This window comes from Engystomops pustulosus, chromosome 5 (assembly GCF_040894005.1).
Source record: "Engystomops pustulosus chromosome 5, aEngPut4.maternal, whole genome shotgun sequence".
Lineage (NCBI taxonomy): Eukaryota > Metazoa > Chordata > Amphibia > Anura > Leptodactylidae > Engystomops > Engystomops pustulosus.
The window spans coordinates 192,141,944-192,163,725 of NC_092415.1; the positions used below are offsets into that span (position 1 = coordinate 192,141,944).

At 41.9% G+C, this 21,782-nt stretch overlaps 1 protein-coding gene across 2 annotated transcripts in view; it reads left to right on the forward strand.

Moving 5' to 3' along the window:
- Positions 1-21,782, forward strand: part of DNAJC1 (DnaJ heat shock protein family (Hsp40) member C1) — a 289,738-nt gene that overhangs the window by 256,638 nt on the left and 11,318 nt on the right. For both annotated transcript variants that reach the window (XM_072154178.1, XM_072154176.1), the window contains 3 exons: positions 1,889-1,982; positions 5,623-5,713; positions 7,555-7,724. In XM_072154178.1, the coding sequence (XP_072010279.1) occupies positions 1,889-1,982; positions 5,623-5,713; positions 7,555-7,724 (355 nt within the window). The remainder of the gene's footprint in view (positions 1-1,888; positions 1,983-5,622; positions 5,714-7,554; positions 7,725-21,782) is intronic.

The window sequence follows — 21,782 nt, forward strand, 5'->3', positions numbered from 1 at the left end:
ACGATAATGAACAGTTATGATAAAAGCTTCTGGCGGATACATTTCTACTTTGTTCTCAGCCTCGCCCTATAGAGCCTGTGACGTAGAAGCGGTGCCTGGCGGATGTAGACTTCGGTGGGTAATGGCATTCGGTGTCCTGAAAGATAAAACCATTTTTTCCTATTGACTTTTTAGAGAGAATTAAAGCATTTTTGAATAGTTCACCCAGCAGGGGCAGGAGCCGGATCAATGGAGAGAGGAGATCAGAGAGAGATCTGCCTGTTTTCTATTCTGGTGACATCAGCCGGTAATGCTCCACTGAGCCGCTGATGACATTAATGTTGTTTTAAGACATGGGCTTGTTTGTACAGCTTTCCAAACTAGTTATTTCTGTATTGATTTTAAGGCCTTCCTATAATGACTTGTTGAGACTTTTGGTTAGAACATCCCACTTCAATCCGTGCGCTGATGGCTCCTGCCATATCTAGGGGGTTGGAGGATCCGGGGTTAGCGCTTGTCTCTCAAGTGGTTTTTATACATTTTAGTTTGTTATTCCTTCCAGTGTTTATAGGAGTCGAAGGGAAATGATGGAAGTCTAGGAGATCAGGAGACCAGACTGGAATGACGGAAGCCGAAAGACCTTTTTATGGACATGTAGGACTTTTAGATCGTTACGGATGTAACACTTTCTGTCTAGGGTGGAACTTTAATCTATATACATTGTATCTACAGTAATACGGATATAATATTAGACTGCATCCGATATTCTTATACAGCATCGTGCGAGTATAGGTGCGCAGTCATGGTTGATGGCCATCATAGTCAGTCCCTGAAGTTAGTAAGACCGACTAACAGACAACCCCTAGTTACAAAGTCCACTTGCCAACTCTTACTGATTTGGATCTTAGAGGGAGTCTGGTTTTTTTTTTGTTGCATAGCCATGATTATATATGGATTGTTGTTCATTGGGAAAGTAGACTTCCAGTAAAAATAAGTCCTAACTAGAGATGAGCGAGTATGCTTGATGCTCGTTCGAGTATCAGCGTACTCGAAACGTCTCGTTGCTCGGACGAGTATCTCGCCAGCTCGAGATCGAGTATTTCCTTAACGAAACACAGTGAAGAACAGTGAAGAATACAATAAAAACAGTGAACACAGGATCATTTAAGTGAAGAACACATTGAAAGAACACAGGAAAGAACACATTGCAGATGTTTCCGTACATCTGCTAACTTATCCGAAGACACGAGTGCCGAACAGTGTTCTTCACAATAGTGTGTGAAGAACACATTGCAGATGTGCGGAACATCTGCAATGTGTTCTTCTTTAGTGTTCTTTCAATGTGTTCTTTCAGTGAAAACATCTGCAAACATCTGCAATGTGTTCTTCTTTAGTGTTCTTTCAATGTGTTCTTTCAGTGAAAACATCTGCAATGTGTTCTTCTTTAGTGTTCTTTCAATGTGTTCTTTCAGTGAAAACATCTGCAAACATCTGCAATGTGTTCTTCTTTAGTGTTCTTTCAATGTGTTCTTTCAATGAAAAATGCTCGAGTCTTCCATTGACTTCAATGTGGTCCGTTATTCGAGACGAGCACTCGAGCATCGGGAAAAGTTCGTCTCGAATAACGAGCACTCGAGCATTTTAGTGCTCGCTCATCTCTGGTCCTAACCCATCTCCCATCTTTGGAGCACCACTGGTATATAGAATTTATATTTATTTTATTTATTTTTTTCTTGCCTCTGAATCTTATCTCTTTGGAATTCTATCACACAGTTGCCATTTTTATAAAATATTGGTCCCAACATGTTCGCTTGAAATGGGGTCCTTGCACGGGATCATGTCTATGGAATTTCTGTGCCTCCAGACAACCCAAAATAATGAAAAACTGTTTTTTTCTCCCTTCTCCAAGGGGCCTTGAAAAACCGCAGTGGAGGGATTTGCTTCCTTTCAAGGTGGGACTCTGGTTTTATCTGACGGTCAGATCACTACCTCAGCTCTTCCAGGTAAGCGCCATGTCAGAGAGCGGCGTAATGATCGCTGAGTGCTCCTCCGCTAATGCCTACCCCTTTACCTACGCCTGTAATGTGCAGGTTGTGAAGATTAAACAAGCTCTTTCCTTGTGTTCCTCCACGTTACCTTGTTGCTTTTTTTGGATGCTGAAATGTGATGTCTGCGATTTCCCAGATCTATTTTTCCATCTTTTAAAAACACTAGTTGTACAGTGAATTACATGCATTACGTTCAGCAGACGTTGGCAGCTGTCATTCTCCCAGTTCTATCCTTCATAAGAAGACACTGATGATACGATGCTGTAATAATTCTCACAAGGGGTAATCACAGGCTGTCCAGATGTAGACAACAGCAGCCCTGTTCTTAATAGGACCTGTCAGAGGAGGGAGGCTGATACTTCTATATAAGTGTAACCTGTGCAGCTCCCTGCTATAGAGCTGATGCAGGAGGCTGGGATCATTCACATTATACAGTTTATAGTTACATGTAATATACCCAAAAATATTGTGTAAATACAATGCATCACTTAGCGTGTCTGCACAACCGATGTCAGCGCACATGGATAACCTGTTGTGGAAGAGCATGGCCTTTTATAATCTATTTAACAACATAGTTGGAAATGTCTCTGTAATAGATTCTTAGAATTCTACAGCATAGCAGATATCTCCTCTGTACAGAGAGAAAAGGGGAAATCCTCTGTAGAATCTACAACAGAATCCAGACAAAATAACATAGTAATTCCATCCAGATTTAGATCTTTGCATCTGGTGCAGGGCATCTAAGCCAAGGTCAACTCGGACTTTGGTGGCCAACATTCATCACACACGCACATTCACATACACGAATACACACATATACATATACACACGTGCACCCAGACACACAAACGCACGCACTCCAGCCAGTTGCCCTTCCACCGTGACATTGGTCTTCACAGGAGAGTTTGAGAGCCTTGTACACCTAAAAGGGTTGACTGGTCTTTCCAAAATCCTGACATACATGCTGTTTCTGGTGTATATGCTGCAGAGAGCCTGGACTATTATGCACACTATAAGTCAGTAGATGAGCTACAAATGTCTGATGTGGGAAGCTTCCTCGCACCTTATGGACATGAATATATTCATGAAGTAGGAGAAGGTTTACAAGTCGCTAGAGTTTTGCCACAAAAGAGGATGCTGACTAAAGTGGTAATGTACAGCGGGCAATGGCATGGGTTATTCTCCTTGATCTAGGAATTAACTAATCGATGACCAGTTACTTACAGATGGATTTTCTGAGCTGAATGTGCTAGATTTATGCTGCGTTTTAAGATGACTTTGCACCTTACTAAACGTGAAGGTTACTTGGAGGAACTTGGATGTGTGATTCAGTGGGAAGAAACAAAACACTGATACAAATGTTACATGGGACAACGTGCCTGTTCTCTCCATTACATACACATGTATTACATGCACAGTACATACACATGTGTTACATGCACAGTACATGCACATGTGTTACATGCACAGTACATACACATACCATACTTTACATGCACAGTACATGTATGAGGAAGTCGGGAGAGAATGTGCTGTTACTTTACTGCTGTCCTCATATTATACAAGATTAGTATCTGTATAATACAGTATCTCTTTTATTGTAATTGCCCCAGTGGGTGTTGGGACACCCCATACATATTAGAGAGTTATCCAGTCACACCAAATCATGTGTGACTCTATAGACCTGCTACCTGAAATACCACTATGATGGAGTTAAAGGGACCATGTTACCACCTTTTATCCCTCTTAACTACTAGCCCCCTCAGGTAGGGCGTGCGTCGGGTGCATGGAGCGGGCTCATGGGCCCTCTCCAGAGCCGGTAAGTCTTTTGCTGCATACTGCAGCAAAGACTTACCAGTAATACCCACGAACGGTGCTAGCAGGTGTCTTCCCTTCGATAGCCGCCGGCAGCTTCAAAAAGATTGAGGCATTCACGCTTGGGCGCTCCACGTGACATCATCGGGGATCGGCGATCGGTCGCCATGACAGCCTTGGGTCTTCCGAAGGCTGTCTCATTCTGACCCATTTACAATGTGTGATTTGAGGTGGAAAATCCCCATATACTGCCATACTGAAATATGGCAGTAGATGGTAGGATCGATCAGACAACCCAGAGTTAATGAACCCTAAAGGGTCTGAAAAATTTGTAAAAATAGAAAAAAAGTAAAATATAATGGCACTGTTTTTGCCATTTTGAAAAATATAAAAAATTCTATGAAAAGTGATCAAAAGGTGGTCCAGTTCTAAATATGGTAGCATTGAAAACGTCATCAAAAGTCACACAAAATGACACCACCCATAGCTCCGTATACTGAAGTATGAAAAAGTTATTGGCGCCAGAAGATGGAAAAATTTTATTTTTGTAAATGTATGAAAACATTATATAACCTATACAAATTTGTTATCCCTGTAATCGCACCAACCCAATTTTAGCTTGTGCAGGGCCTGAAAGGAGGAGCAGGACACCAGGTCCTAGGAATACAATGACCATGAGTCCTGCTCCTGGCCCTGCACCGTGTATTATTCAATGAATTACCTATGACTGGAGTGTTTCTTTAAAGGTGATCTCTTAACTCATTTGCATATAACTTTGGAGATGTTACATAAAAGAGGGAATTCTACAAAAGACATTGCACCCCCTACCGGAGGGGGCTGGTAGTTTAATGAGGTTACATCTGGTAACTGTTACACTTTAAGGCAATCTTAGTGGCAAGTGAAGGGTATAAAAGGGTCTGTGAAGCACAAATGATCCCTCTTAGCCAGTCAGGGCCAGGGCGAGATCTGTGTGGCATATCCCCTGGCAAACAATTGGTATCAATTTACTACATTTGTAGAATTTGGGCTTCACTGGCCAATTTTGGTAACACTTGGAACAAGCAAATTTTATCCTCCTACCGTGGTGCCATGATGACGTTGGCGCTGCCACTTCTCCTATGGGATCAGGAGTGTAAGTAAAACCTGACCCTCTTATGTTTAACCCTCTGTGTGCTTCAATCCAAACATAATTAGCACAATGGCCGTTGAACGTGAAGAGGTAGGAGTTTTTTTCCAGAACATTTTGATGTTTGTGCAGTAAAATTCTTTGAGTTTGTAAATGTTTACGAGGGAGACTTGTAGATTTAGTTACAAGTCACGGCACCCGGCTATAATTGTAGTACACAGAGGAGTTCATGTGGTTTTTAGGACCACGTCTTGTCCTTGTGACCCCTTCTTTTTATTGCTGACATACCATGCATACTGAGGCTGTATCTCCGGGCCGTAACTCAGGCTCAGCGCATGCTGTGCCCCTATATCTTAGGAGGCGCCAGCTGTTTTCCAGGATGTATTTTATGGAATATACTTAAGTCCCCGCCACCGGAGATACACAGGCTGCACCAATGACTGCTATACTGTGATGTTCTCAGTACAAAACCAGTGATGGACCAGTCCAGCTGGAATTTCTCGCTGGCAGGATGTTAGGAGACGCGCATTCTGTCACTTGTCACTCAGATGGGAGAAATCTTTCTGTTCAGTAAAGTAGTCCCTTTTGGGGTAAATGGTGTTAATAAGGGGGCGACTATGTAATCAGTCTGATAATTTGTATCATCCAATATAGGATGCAAAGCAGTTCTATGCAGAGTACAGTGAGAAGAAGATGAAGGAGAAGGAGGAAGCTGAAGCACAAGCGGAGTTGGAGTCCCTGCTAAGTATGTGGCCTCATAAGTTTATCACTATTGTATGTTTGGACCCCATCCCAAGTTGGCCACACACATCGGATACAGAACTAGATACTTCATCCAGGCTATCGGGTGTAGAGAGAAGCCTACAAGCTCTAGCAAAGTGACATTTATCCGAATAACTAAAGATGTGGCTGGTTAATTTTAATATTACTTATTTATAGAGCACCGTTCCATTGTGCCATCCATTTACTTAGGGGTTCACATACATTACAGTAAGATGCCAATATTTTAGACTCTGGGTTCAGGAAGGATTGGATACGAGTGATGTTCTTGAGATGGAGGTGGCAGGTTGTAGTAAGGGCCTAGATTTGAGGCTTAAAGGATAACGCAAGCATGCCTAATCCTTATGTCCCGTCACCCTGATTTTGGCTGTTTTCACTGCACACCTACCCTGCATACACTGACCAAGTGCATGTATATGGGGGAAGTCCGCCATGTTGGCTTTGCTCCTACATCTAAGTGCATAACAAACTTCAAACCTAGGCAGGCAAAGAGTTAAAGTTAGAGATATATTTCTTATCTTTTTCTTACATTTGCCATGTGTGGTCATATCTGATGCAGATGTTCTGCATAAAGAGGACCTGCCACTTTCATATCAGATTAAAATTTCATAATTTATGGTTTTCTTAGATAAAATATGCTATAAAATTCGGATCAAAGAGGTAAAACAACTTGGAATTTCTCCAGTCCTAAAATATAAACACTTAAAAATAAGACCCTCTATATATAACGTCACAGTATTGGTAATAATGGAGACATAGGGGCAAATTTACTTACCCGGTCCATTCGCGTTCCAGCGGCGGCTTCTCCGCTCTGGATTCGGGTCCGGCCGGGATTTAATAAGGTAGTTCTTCCGCCGTCCACCAGGTGGCGCTGCTGCGCTGAAAGTAAACTCATCGCGCCGGAATGCACCGAGCTGGACCAGGTGAAGGTAAGCGGTCCTTATGCGACACATTTTCGGTTTTTAAATGCGGCGGTTTTTCCGAATACGTCGGGTTTTCGTTCGGCCACGCCCCCCGATTTCCGTCGCGCGCATGCCAGCGCCGATGCGCCACAATCCGATCGCGTGCGCCAAAATCCCGGGGCAATTTAAGTACAAGCGGCGCAAAACGGAAATATTCGGGTAACACGTCGGGAAAACGCGAATCGGGCCCTTAATAAATGACCCCCATAGTCTTGTAGCTGCTCAAATACATATAGTGACCCCCTACAACTGACTTTAAGGGTTTTTGTAGGATTCCCAGGTGTCGGGGCATGAACTAGTGCAAACAAAAAGTGACTACCCTTGTATAGCAACCAATCAGATTCCTTCTCTTAAAGGAAATCTACCACAAGGATAACGGATTGTAAACCAAGCACATTTAGATACTGGTGTGTGACCCCTCTGTCCAGATCTGTTCTTCTTCTAGCTGCTTCTGCCCTTGTTTTTACCAAAAAAAACTTGTAAAATTATGCAAATGAGGCTAAAATATGGAACCCAGGGCACCTCAGGCTCATTTGCATAATGTTAGACTTTTTGGGAAGAGCAGATCCTGGCAGAGGTGGCATATACCAGTATGTCAGTGTGCTTGGTTTACAATCCTCCATCCTGGTGGTAGATTTCCTTTATAGCCTGCACCACCTCTGCCAAACCAGCCTAGACCTCCATAACTGGAATCTGGGAACAACCGTGTCTGTCATGTGAACTGGTTTCTATTAAAATCATAAACCATGTGGCAGATGTGAACCAAACCTAAGCTGTACAATATTCTCGGAGGAGAACGGGGCTTTAAATAGAAGTGATTAAGTGATTTGCTTTACGTTTGCAGAAGAGAAGAAGCCAAAAGTGAAAAAGCCAAAGTCTGAATTTCCTGTCTATTCAGCTCCGGATTCTAATTTTGGGGCTTATGTCCCGTCGTATGATCAAGGCGTCAGTATCGAGGACATTGAAGAACAAATGGATGACTGGTTGGATCATCGCAATAAAACTAAAAAGAAGGTACATTATTTCTTGAAAATAATCTTATGTCAGTGATGTAGCACTGTTTGTATATACAGTATGTGAAGTGCATTATACTGTATATGGAACACATGAGCACCATCCCTTATCACATATATAAGGTGATTACTTATTAGAAAAGCTGTCGCCTCTCCTGACATTGATGATGGTGTAAACAGATTGACAACTGTTTCTTTCCCCTTATGCGTTGTGCCCCCATAATATTGACTCTGATTGGATAATATCAGAGCCCCTTGTCTCTGGTTAGGTATGTTAGCAGGAACTGTGGATAACAATCTGACTGTTTGGAGTCTGAGTTTTGGGAGCAATAAAAGTTAAATACTTATCCTGCTACAGCTTCCAATTGTACGGTGGCTCAGTGATTAGCCTTGCAGCGCTGGGGTTTGTGTGTTCAAGTCCCATCCAGGTCATGTTCTCTGTGTTTGCGTGGGTTTCCTCCGGGTCCTCCAGTTTCCTCCTACACTCCAAAACATACTGGTAGGTTGATTGTGAGCCCCATTGGGCACAGGGACTGAATTGGAAAGCTCCGTGCAGTGCTGCGTAATCTGTGGAATTATTATTATTATTATTATTATTATTATTATTATTCCTATGTCATTCTGGTACTCTTGGTTTTCCGGACAGTGCCTAAATGGAATTTCTGGTCCGAGGACCTGCTTCATCCAATTAGTGACCTTCTTGGACCAGAGGACAACAGAGGCAGTGAAGTCCCCCCAAAATTAACATACCTTGGTCCAAGGAGAACGCTTGTTGGATGTAGTGGGTCCCATGACAGACACAGGCCCAATAAACAGAACTTGCAGTGCAACATGGGACCTAGAGCGGGGTTAGTATGTATGTATTTTTCTACCCCTGAGGGTATTTAGTAGTGTTTGCCAAATGCCTGTATTGGACACACATGGGTGAAACCTTTCAGACACAATTTGGTTACCAGCTCCGATACAGAGAGCCGGTAATCCATATATTTGATAACCAAATTTCTGAGTGCAGCACTGATCCACCTGCAGAGGCTGAAGATGACGCTGGAGATTTTGTTTGGGTCTTGTAACAATGATCAGTATTTGCTTTCGGTAAATCCTGGAGCTTGTGTTTCACAGGATGTAAATACCGCAATCCGTTTCCTGCTTCACATCACGGTCCTGGGGATTGTCCTGTCACATCACGCTCCGCGCTTTTAATCTTTTACCTTGTGTGTTTTCCTGTAACCAAATGACGGTTCTTCTTATCATAAGAAACACTAGATGATCATCTGTCGAGCATAAGAGCAAAATACACGTGCCTGTATGTGATTATCCCTCCTTATCATTCCTTTAGCCTCACTTCTCTTCATTCACTCTATAGGGGGAATTTACCAAGAACTGGTGCATCGCTCACTACCCCCACCAACTAGGAACAACGCTCCAGATATACTAAGAGCCGCAGGTCCTTGCTGGCATAGAATTGTGCTATAACCTGCTCCAGACCAACTCTGCCCCAGCCCAACCCCAACCCAAACCCTCCCCGCACACTTGCCATGCAGTTGGCACAGGGGGGAAAGGAGGTAGGGGTAAAGAGTCACAATTTATTGCTGTGGGCATGCTAAATGCCCACCTACATCTCTTCACCTCTCCCTTCTGCTCTCTGTCTCTGTGAAGCATTATGGCTGAGTCCCCTTTCTTGGCGAACGATGGCGCCTGGGCCCCCTTTCTTGGCGAACGATGGCGCCTGGGACCCCCTTTCTTGGCGAACGGCGGCGCCTGGGACCCCCTTTCTTGGCGAACGGCGGCGCCTGGGACCCCCTTTCTTGGCGAACGGCGGCGCCTGGGACCCCCTTTCTTGGCGAACGGCGGCGCCTGGGACCCCCTTTCTTGGCGAACGGCGGCGCCTGGGACCCCCTTTCTTGGCGAACGGCGGCGCCTGGGACCCCCTTTCTTGGCGAACGGCGGCGCCTGGGACCCCCTCTCCTGGCGAACGGGACACACAGATTCCCCTTTATCGAGTCATTTAATTTTCCTATCACCTCATTCGTTTTCCCATTTCTAAAGTAAAAAGATCAGTTGTACTTATCCATGTAAGGGTTTACCAATAGTTCCTAAATTTTTTTTTTTTGATGCCTGATAACCAGTAGAAACCAAAGTGCTAAAAATGAAAGTCCATCACATAAGTTTTTTAAATGTATTTAATGGTGTTGGTGAAATGTTTTTGGATATTCAGCAAATGTGATTGGTTGTACTAATTGGGGAGCGGGAACTCGGATTAATTCATACACCACAAACTTTCTTCAGATTTAACAACCTGCTACTTTTAATCCTAAATGCCGTCTCCTCTGTAATCAAGGGGAGTTGAGGGACACTTCTGCGCTGATAGCCGTATTAAGGCTTATGCTAAGACATTTCTATTATTCCCTTAGGAAGAGGCTTGGTTCCTTAATTGCACGGATCACTTTAACCATGAGCTCATCTCATTTTGTGGTAGGACAGGTTACCATGCCAATTTTCTCTGCTATGTTTTTCATGACTTGTGCTACTTAATCTTTGCTTCCACACTGAAATCTGAGACTTGATACATTTGTAGCCATTATGGAATCGACCTTTAAAGTAAATCTCCTCCTTTTACCATTAGGTTGTTTTTAGTTTCCATCGTTCTGCATTGATCTACGTCTTACTATATTTTATAGAGGCTAGAGCCCGGTTGTTCTAAAACGGCCTCCTACATAGACCGAAATTTTAAAAACTACAATATCCTGATGATTTGGATTAACCACTAGAGGGAGCTTTGTGACTTTGTTCAACAGTTAATATGCTGTTTACAGTAGTACTTGGTTTTTGCCTCCTTTGATGGCCTTTCCCTGTTGTCACCATGCTGCCCTCTGCATATATACATGGCTTACTCTCTCAAACTGCTCCATGTGTCACCCACTGTGTCTCTTTTCACTGTCCGTCTTCACTGACCGAGACTGAAAAAGTGGAGAGGGAGGGAGCAGGATGATTCATAATCTCCCTCTACAGTCCCTCCTGTTCAAAAGAGCTCAGACATGTTAACAAAGAATTGCGGAGAGTCTGCACATGGCACAAAAGTAAGCAGCAGGGCTGCTGAATCACTTGAAGAACATTCAGAGATTATCCACAGACACATGAGTAACTCGTGTAAGAGGGGACAACCCCTTTCACATTAAGAAGTTGTTGTTTCTGTTTATGGTAAAGTCTTGGAACAGTAAAAAGGGCACCTATAACTTTGTGACCTGCTTGCTGTACATTTCTGTTTGTCTCAAGTTCATCTCTGTGATCTGTTAGAGGACCTCTACAACCAGGATAAAGGGCTGTATACAAATGAGCCTAATAGATTATCCCCCCCCCCCCCCCCCCCCCGGCTCATTTGCATACAGTCTTTCATCCTGGTGGTAGATGTCCTTTAAGGGGGCTGATAATATGTTGATGGCACATTACTATACCTGCTGTCTACCACTTATTCAGCACTTCAAGGACATTAAACACTAACTAAAACTTTTTGAAGATATTTCAGAAATGAATAGTTTGGGTAAAGTAGCTTCTTTTCTGTTTCTTTCTCCTTTAGTGAGCAGTGTATCTGACATCTATCCGTTAACTCATTCCGTACCCAGAGAATATTTCTCTTGATTAATCTTTCTGAGGAGATTAGACTATCCAGGGACTGTGTGTAAAGGGTTAAGTCATTAGATTAGACACTTTATCAGTTTTCCTAAACTCTAGGCAGTCGGTGGATACAGTTTAAACAAACTACTTAAATAGGGAGGAAAAAGGACATAGTAATTTTTGTAATATTTTTTTTATTTGTGAAATCTGTTTTTATTATCTGCATTATTTATTCAGTTTTGTCGAAAAGTTTAGTTACACTTAAATTGATTACCCAAACTTAGTTTTTTAAAGAAATTCTCAAATTTAGGAATACTAAATTTATGCTTTATTATGTCTCCTTACCTGGAGGAGGGGGGGCTTAGCTTTTCTGGATTAGGAAATGCTGGATTAATGGAATTTGTTCTGTGCATGAAAAGCTATCGCTCAGGTTCCTCTGATGATGTACAAGCAGTCCCTGGGTTACATACAAGATAGGGTCCATAGTTTTGTTCTTAAGTTGAATTTGTATGTAAGTTGAAACTTTATATTTTATAATTGTAGATCACCCCAGTGACAATTTTTGAGTTTCAAAATTTTTTGCTGTAATTATCAATGATTATTAATAAAGCTTCATTACAGACACTTTACAGCTGATCAGTGCAATTTTGAGAGCTTCACTGGATGTCACACTGGGCAGAGCGGTCCGTCTTTAACTATGGGTTGTATTCAGATATGCAAAATGGGAAATTTAAGATTTCGTTTTTTCTCTGGCGAATTAAAAAAAAAGTGTATTATAAACCAGGATTGGTTGCAGTTTTTTGTAACCTTTTCATCTGTGTTTGGTGTCTTGCAGTCATTTCTGATGTCTGACTTAATTATTTTCATTCCTATAAGAACCTTAAACAAGTGTCCTTTTGCGTATCACTCATCTTCCTCTAATTTCGGCATTGTAGTGACCCCTAACCTACTCTTCTTTTTCACTATTTTCTGAAGATTAGCTCCTTTGTCAAGCTCATATTACCAATTGTTCCCTTGATCTTCCAGCATCGTGGTTACCATATACAAGCGCTCTTCTGTCTTCCATCAATCACTATCTGATTATGCCGAATTCCTGCGTGTCCTCTGCTCAGGGTTCACTTTTTTTTTTTAACATTACATGATTGAATTTTGTTTTCTGCTTTGCTGTTTATATAACAGATGTACTTGTTAATCCACATGTGACATGGATATTTATATAGAGGACATGCCGGCTTGTGTTCAGACATGCAAACATGGTGGGGATCAGTCAGCAGGTCTCGTCATAGAAGTGAGGGTGTTGGAGATGTCTCACTCCAGTTCTTTATTTAGACTTTTAAGACCTGTATAGTATTTTCTTGAATAAGCTCAGTGTCTGAAATCGATTAGGATCATCTAGCCTGGTGATCAGCGGCAAGTACAAGTGAACCTTGTAAGGACTGATGCTGTTGCATTTTTATTTTCCCAATCTCTACTTGCATAGGTTTTGTTAGGTTAAGATTTAGGGGTACAGATGAAGGGAAGATGTTGGAGGACCTTCTTACAGGGTGTTTCTCCCTTTTATTGCATTGGCAAGTTACTCCTTGAAATCCCCTCTAGTTATCATTTTCATACACCACCATACCCCTTTAAATTTGTTTTAGAAGGGCTCTACCAAGATCCATTTTTTTGTCACCCCTGTTACCCCTCCCCTCTCCTCCCCCTGCTCATGTCTTTGTGTAATGTTTAGTAAAGCATTTCTGGTGTCTGTGCTTTACCTGCTGACATGCTCCCTCTTAATACACATCTGTGAGACACAGACATCAGCTACACAAGTACCTGACATGTTCTGCTATAACATGGCTGCCTGGAACTGTTGTATCTTTCCTATACACACACAGGCTGCAGGGGGCGCCAGCACCAGGAAGCACATGGAGGAGCCATTACACCATTATACAGGCTGTCAGTCATGTGTATAGTAGTATGTCATACACACAGGCTGCAGGGGGCGCCAGCACCAGGAAGCACATGGAGGAGCCATTACACCATTATACCTCACACCATTATACAGGCTGTCAGTCATGTGTATAAGAGTATCTCATACACACACAGGCTGCAGTTGGCGCCAGCACCAGAAAGCACATGGAGGAGTCATTACAACATTATACCGTACATCATTATACAGGCTGTCAGTCAAGCACTGGGGGGTGTGGCTGTGCCTCCCACTCATGAATAAGTTGGACAGCTTGAATATAATGACTCATTGGACATTTCACAGGTCATTTGCATACAGCTTTAGGACCTCATTGCTTAGGCTTACAGGCATGTAGATGGACAATGAAGGGATAGAGGCAATGCTTTCTAATGGCAGTTTATGAAAATATATTTAGTTTAGGGGGTTCTCTTTAAAGGGTTTTCCAAGTTCCCTAGTGTGATCCACTTCCTCTTACGACCTGGAAATGGCAGGACATTGTTAGGATTTTGTGCCAGACAATGGTCATTGGTTAAACTGAGTGCATGGCCGATTTGTCTCATGCAGCCATTCCCACTATGTTGGCAGCTGGAAGTGCAGAACACTGGTCCTTGGGGATATTTGGGACAGCAGTAATGGGTGAAGTAAAGAGCTTAAAAAAATGAATGCCATCTTTTGCCTATGTAGGAGAGTATTAGAAAAACAGTGTTCAAATTTTAGATATAGCACAGAATTGGAATGAATGGAGGACAGGGAGCCAATTTACATTTCTTTTTCCTTTATTTTCAAAGATATAAAACCTTCCAGCGTTTTATTGCACTTGAGGGTATGTTTTATATACTGTAAGGTTTGGTTATTTTTGGGGAAAGACTACAAAACCAACCGAAATGGTTGAATTGCAGTGACATGTGTTAAATAACATGTGCTCCCTCTCCATTAAAAATCCGCTGTGGTTTAGTTATTGAAGCCATATGTCAAAAGTGCATTGGAGAGAGTCCATGTGCCCCCCCCCCCAAACCCATGGAGCAGACACCATACTGGGAAAGTCCAGGGCGTGCAATGTCTTCATGTGCCCTGCCTTCTGTTAGTTGATGGAGAGACTTTGATTTACACATCAGAACCTGTTGCTGTCTTATTGTGTCTCAGTAGTAGCATCTTACATCTTACGATTATTTCCATCGGTAGGTTGCTCTCTTCCACATTTTACGTAATAGGTTGGTATAAAAAAAATAAGCAAATTTATTTCTATGACTCCCTTATAGTCGATCTGGGGTATCAATTCTTTCTTTCTTTCTTTTCTTCTTTTCTTTTCTTTCTTTTCTTCTTTTCTTTTCTTTCTTTCTTTCTTTCTTTTTTTTTTTCTTTCTTTCTTTTTTTTCTTTCTTTCTTTCTTCCTTTTCTTAGTGGAACACAGCTGCCATCTGACAACCTTTACGTGTTTTAGGCGATTAAAAGTTGTTACTTAAAGGACATCTACCATCAGATTGACTGTAGTTCTACTCACAAGCTCCTTTGGAATTCTTCTTCTTGAATCTTCTTCTTATAATCCTGCAATTTAAGATAAAATAACAGTTATAAAAAATGATGCAAATTAGTCTGAGACGCTCCGGCTTGCATCACCGGAGAGCTTATAATTTATCCACTCACCCACAATCGTTCTGACTGGTCCATAATGCCACTGGCTCTCTGCAATATAAAAGGGCGGGTCTGGAAGAGTTAGTGAGAATGAATAAAGTAAAAGATGAGGCACTCCGGTGATATAATCCTGAGCACCTTAGACTAATTTGCATAATCTTTATAACTCTATTTTGTCAAAATAATAAAGGAAGTAGAAGAAGAATTCCCAAGGAGCTTGTGAGTAGGACTAGTTTTCCATCAGTAATAGCTATCCAGTTGCTCATATTCTTCTGAAATTCCCGATTATCTGCAGTACACCGGCCCACATTAGATTGCAGGGGTTATCCAGCCTTTTAATATGGATGATGTATCCTTGTGAATTGGACAAAGCTGCAATACACAGAACATCCACTAGGGAAAGTACAAACCGGCTTTCGACCATATGTAAAGATTCAAGAGTCTGCATTGCTTGTACGGGTGCTGTGCTCTCTTAGAACAGTAGATCTCGTGGGACTAAGAACTAGTCTGAGTAGCCCACCGACATTAAACGGCAGAATAGCCCCCTTTAAATTTAGTTTTTTTCTTATTGATGAGGTTAAACGTGCGTCATAGTTTTCCAGATAGCACCGGAGCCGTGTAACCTGCCACTAACTGTTCCACGACATGAAAATGTAGCCAAGTTTCCGTATTATAACCAATTCTTTGTCATGAAACTGAACCCGTCTATGAACACTCTTCTGTCGACGTTCCCGGCAGTGATCTGTCCATCCATTCTTCATTGTAATTATAGCTGCCTAATATGTTAAAGCTTCTCCTAGCCCCTCGCCTGATGACTGATGAGTAAATGGTTAATGATTGTGAGCTGTGAGACAGTCCAGATCAAATACTCTTTGAACAAGACCTTCAAAGTGTGTCCCAGGAATTAGATGTTGAAATCTGAAGGATTTAGTGGCCTTGGAACTCCTTTAAGAGAGGTACTTGATAAAGCGCTGACGCTCCTTGTACACAGATGTCTGTATGTCCTGCTGTATTGACGGCGACGCCCACGGTGGCCTCCAAGGTCACCGCTTCTATCTTGGACAAGGTTGGCACCTGGCAGACAATCTGGAATTTCTGACCTCCGCGATCCACCTGCGCCACTTCTTCCTCTGCTATAGTGCTATATTATACATGGAGCAGACGGTAAAAAATCTTCTTCAGAAGTTTGCACTGGGAATGTGGTTTTTAAAGTTCTGGACAAAGGACAGTGAAAATGTGTTACGTGTTGTTCAATTTTTTGTTGTATTAACAGAATGTCTGGCTGAGCCAGTAAGTAGTACAGCGCGCATGCTTGTCTTGGGAGGAAAAAAAAACCCCTTTGTCCTGAATGCAGAGTATTTTTTGTGTATACATTTCGGCGATTCGGGGGTGTGGCCTTGAGGTCCTGTCCTCAATTTCTTGCCCAATTTTCTTGCCGTGATCTCCCATGTAGATTTGATTGTCTGTGCCCTGCTACCCCTGTGAAACTGGACCCTGTGGTAACGCCAAGATCTTAAAAACTTGAGATACACATGGAGTTTTTCTTTTTTTAAGGGTAATGGGAGGGTCAAAGCTGAAACTCTGAGAAGGAGGAATTGGTAACCGTAGAGAATTCTTGTTTAATCCATTCCTGGTTTTGCCTCCAAAAAAAAAAAAAAGTAATCTCCACCAAAAAAGTGGCAGCCTCGGGCTACCTGCACTTGGTGTACCAAATTGGTGGCGGGAAAAAAAGGATGTTAGACTAAGTAAACCGTCAAAATCCATCATAATAAACCAGGGACACTTACTCATAGAACCAGGCAGCGGGACTGTGGTAATTTCGTATTTGTTATCCATCCATGGCATCCTTCCTTCTAAAATCAAATTTTAAAATTATGCTAATTGGCCAAAATAGCACAGGCGGTTACACTTTGTGAGATTATAGCAGGCAAAGGTGGGGGGGGGGACAGTGTAACGGCATGTGAAGCTACAACACAGAGGGGCTCTGGTAACACCCCCAGAGCCCTGCTGGCTCATTAGCATAACTGTAAAAGTTTATTTTCGAAGGTAGGAGGCCATGGGTAAAAAATATAAGATCACCATGGTCACAGTGCCTGGATCTATGAGTAATGTCCCTGGTATTTATGATGGATTTTGATTGTAGGTTTACTTTAAAAATATTTTGTGTTTTTTTTTAATTGTGCTCCTCATATCCATGGATTGTGTGTGTAGTTTAGTGCTATAAATTTGTTGTATTTTTTAGATGTATACATTATGTTTTGCATGCTAGGTTTGTATAATGTTTGTGTTCCTCTTTGCCCCCCCCCCCCATCACCTATTTGAAAATTTGGTGATATGATTAAACTTTAATAGCAAATAAAAAATAGGTTGAAAAATAAAATCTCTTAATTGTTTGCAATAGTCACTTTGTTCCTGCCCCGTATACGCTGTATCCACCCCGTACAGCGAGACAAAGCCGAGCACAGGTAATGGCAGGGCCCCAACAGATGGCAATTAAACGTTGCTGATTCTGCGATTGCCGTTCCAGCCATGTTCCTCCCTTTAGCTGTGTCCATTATGTGTGTTTTATTTTTCTTATAATTGTAGCAGGACATGATATGAATTTTTATTCTTTGGGGCAGCCTGGACCGTGCCTGAACTTCCATTTAGTATTCAGTACGGAGATTGAGGCTCAGAGCTGGACCCTTGTTTTGATGCAGAATGTGAAGCTCCGACAGCTGTCCACTCCCCATGTGGTGTCCTCCATTGCACCGCCGTACACACGGATTCTTTTCCCAATGTTTCAGTAATATTGGACGCACATGTTTCCAAGTGACAAAGCAGTCTGCCTGTGCATTCATTACAAGTACAGCTACAGTTGGCTCCATATTAAAACATTCACCCCGGACCACCCCAGTGGTCACATCACAGTGGGCTCTGCCCCATCTAAAGATACAGTTACGGTAACAACTGCTGAGGCACAGCACATCCTCTGCTGCTTGGTGTGTATCTTTTGTCCTATTTTGTGATTTGTGTGTATTATCTGTGGTTTTTGTGTGTGTGTTTTTTTTTTTGTATCTTTTTGTGAATCTTTTGTATTTTGTGCTGTTTGTGCATTTTCTGGGTTTTTTTGTGTGCATCTTTTGTGTGTGTTCAGTTTTTTTATATTTTGTGCTTTCTGCATGTATTTTTTGGGTATTTTGTGTCTTTTGTGCTTTAATCTTGTGCTTTTTATGTGCGTCTTTTGTGTGAGTAATTTGTCATATTTGTGTTTTCTGTGTGGGGGTTTTCTTTTGTCTAGTTTTTGTAATTTGTGCTATATGTGTGTATCTTTTTAATGTAGTTTTTTTCCTCTTGGTGCATTGTGTGTGTGTGTGCGCGCATTTAACCCTTTCAGGACTGTTATTTTATACCATTTTTCTTATAATCTGCCCCAAGTCATTATAAAATGATAAAATGTTTAACTTTGGAGCTCTTTAACATAGCCTGGAGACATTGCGCATCAAATTCATTGAAAGATTTGAATGATATCTTTAGTGTTTATTAAAAAAAAAAAAACGGAATTTGGCATAAATTAAGAGAAAAATCACCATTTTTAAAGTTCTAAATTCTCTGCTTTTCAGGAAGATGGTGTTATCACCCAAATAAATTCATAACTAACATTCCCTGAATGCCTGCTTTATATTAGCATGGTGTTTTACACAGTCTAGTACTTTTTTAGGTTGTTAGAAGGTTTATGAAAATTGCCAAAACCTATATTTCGAGGGTCCTCCTCAGTTTTTAAGGGAACCTCTCGGCAGACAGTGACCTAATAAACCACTACCAGTATGTTGTAAAGCGGCTGATCACCTTCCACGTGTTTCTTTCATGGACCAGTGTGGTGGCATCATCCAGAAAATCAACTTTGAAGTGAGATGTGAACTGGATGTATAAAGTCGAGGAGGTGGAGAGTTTAACGTCAAGCCAGGGTCGTCTCCAGGTTTTAGTAGGCCCCTGGGTGACAGAGCCTCAGTAGGCCCCTGGGTGACAGAGACTCAGTGGGCCCCTGGGTGACAGAGACTCAGTGGGCCCCTGGGTGACAGAGACTCAGTGGGCCCCTGGGTGACAGAGACTCAGTGGGCCCCTGGGTGACAGAGACTCAGTGGGCCCCTGGGTGACAGAGACTCAGTGGGCCCCTGGGTGACAGAGACTCAGTGGGCCCCTGGGTGACAGAGCCTCAGTAGGCCCCTGGGTGACAGAGCCTCAGTAGGCCCCTTTGCAGTGAACTCACATGGCGGCATTTAAAATTCAAAAACTAAAACAGTCTCCTGTTCCCTAAAATATTTCATAGTTTATCAGCCCAAACAGCCCCTCATGGTTATTTTATATAAAGCCTCCCTCACCACCTATGGATTCATTAGATACAGTGCCCCTCACACCCATGGATTCCAAATGTGGGCCCTCCCAGCAGCTTTGGGCCCCGGTACTTGCCCAGGCTGCTGCCGGCCCTGAGCCTCTTCCTTCACTGTAATTGATGGTCCTGCATCCAGAGACATCACTAACCAGATCTCCTGAAGTCCGATGATTTCTATTACAGAGGAGGAGACGTTCAGAGCTCCCCACCTTGACTTCAGTATTAAACTCTCCTCCTCGTTGACATTATACAACCAATATACATCTCACTTCAAAGTTGATTTTCTAGATGATGTCACCACCAAGGTCCATGAAAGAAACAATAACTAGACGTCATTACACTGCTTGACAATAAGAGCGGATTCTCCCAGAGGGGACACAACAGTATGTTAGTCTGCTTGGTTTACAATCCTTGGTCCTGGTAGAAGATTTCCTTTTTTTAAAAAAAAATCACTTATTCTGGTTTAGGGTTTTTAGCGCATCTCCATGTTCTAAGAGGCATAACATTTTTTTTTTTTATTATTATTCTGATCTGTTTTATGACTTTTATTTTTACGGGACAAGCTGTACTTCTTTATTGGTGTCATGTTGGGGTAAATGTTACTTTTTAATCAGTTTTTATGAGGTTGGATATAAAAATATCGTAATTTGCTTTTTCTTTTTTTTTTTTTTTTACCCCGTTCACCCTGCAGGTTCAGTAACCTTTTTTATTTTATTGTATGGGTTGTTACTTAGCAATATCCAACATTGTAGTGTTTTGTGGTGATTTTCACTTTTTTATGTTGTGTGTGATTTTAAATAGGATGGGGCATTGCGGGATCGTATCAGTGTCATAGTTTACATATTTGAATAAAGACATCAAGTTCAACCAAATCTTTATTCTTTTTTTTTTTTTTTCTTATTTTCACTTAAAAAAACAAAACAAAAAAAACCGACAACCTTTTTTACCGTTTTATTTTATCCTAATGTGGGACATGATCATTTGATCACTTGTTCAATGTAATATACTGCAATACGGATGGATTGTAGCCTATTACATTAGTCAGTCTATGCATTCTGGGAAATATACTTTGGGGTAGACAAATGACCTGGAGGGTAAATCTACTTTTATAATTTTTCTGTGTTTGGAAACCTTGTGGGGTCCTGATATTGTACCTAAACTATAATTATAAAGTACAGGACTGACCTTGACCACTTTGTATTATGTGGTTCTAGATGTATGGAATTATTGTATTGATGTCCTTGATTTTGATTTAAAGATTTTTCATAATTTTTTTTTTTTTTTTTAATTACGTTTCATGTTCTGATTTGCTTTTATATATGGATACCGCCATATACTGTGGTTGGTATTTGTTGTTTGGTGCAGTGTAGGGATCTGTACAATTTGGGCTACTAGGTATTAATCATAAAACCTATAGACTCCTTGTAGGTGAATTACAACAAAATCCCTCCACTATATATACAGGTTTTTTTCTTTCCCTTCTTCAATATGAAGCTAACAAAGGATCACGTGGACCCGAAAACGGAATGATTGATCCGCGATCCTGCCTGCGATTGGCCATTATTTACCGACTCTTAAGTGGCAGGTTGTATTTATGCTAATGTCTCTGCTTCAGGGAGCATTGCTGATAGCAGAACAAAGTGAATAAAAGTAGTTTGCTTTGCAAATGAATGCAAATGGCGGAGGCTTTCGGAGAAGCCCTTTAACAGAGGGCAGTGCTCTTTGATTATGAGTGAAGCTGCCATTTGGACATGGTGAAAAGAGCAGGCATGAGCCATTGATTAGGGGAGACGGTGAAAGGAGTCAGGACGGGCCCCGTTAAGCTTGCGGTGCGGCAGGCGGATGTCAGTGTAGTTAGAGCTCAGTGGGAGAATGACAGGGAGGATTAGTGTCAGGGAGAAGCTTTGCTGTAGCTGGGGAGATAGTCCCTGGGGTCACTCACCTCTGACTGTTGTTCTGTGCTGATGGCTCGGTAATGAAAGTGCTTGATGCATGGCTGTTCATTATCAGAAAAGGTGATTAGATGAGGTATTTATCTGAAAAGGTTATGCTTTTCAATATCTCTGCCTTTATTGTCCCTTCAGACATCGATGGGCCCACATCTATTGCAGCTGCAGGGGGGGGAGCGAGACAAAAAAAAAATTGTGACAATAAAATGTAGGGTTGGTCAGCTGCGGCAGAGCTTAGTTTGTCATCTGGATCATATATTGACTAATCTGCGTTATTTTAAGATGACGCATAAGCAAAGAGTTAAAGGAAATCTACCTTCAAAAATAAGCGTGATAAATCAGGGACACTTGCCCATCGATCCAGGCACTGTGACTGTGATAATCTTCTTATATTTGTTATCCATGGCCTCCTTCCTTCTAAAATCAACTTTTATGATTATGCTAATGAGCCCAAAAGGCTCTGGGCTTTATCTCAGAGCCCCTCAGTGCAGAAGATTCACATGTTGTTAAATTCTTTCAGCTCCCATGTTACGGCCTGATCAC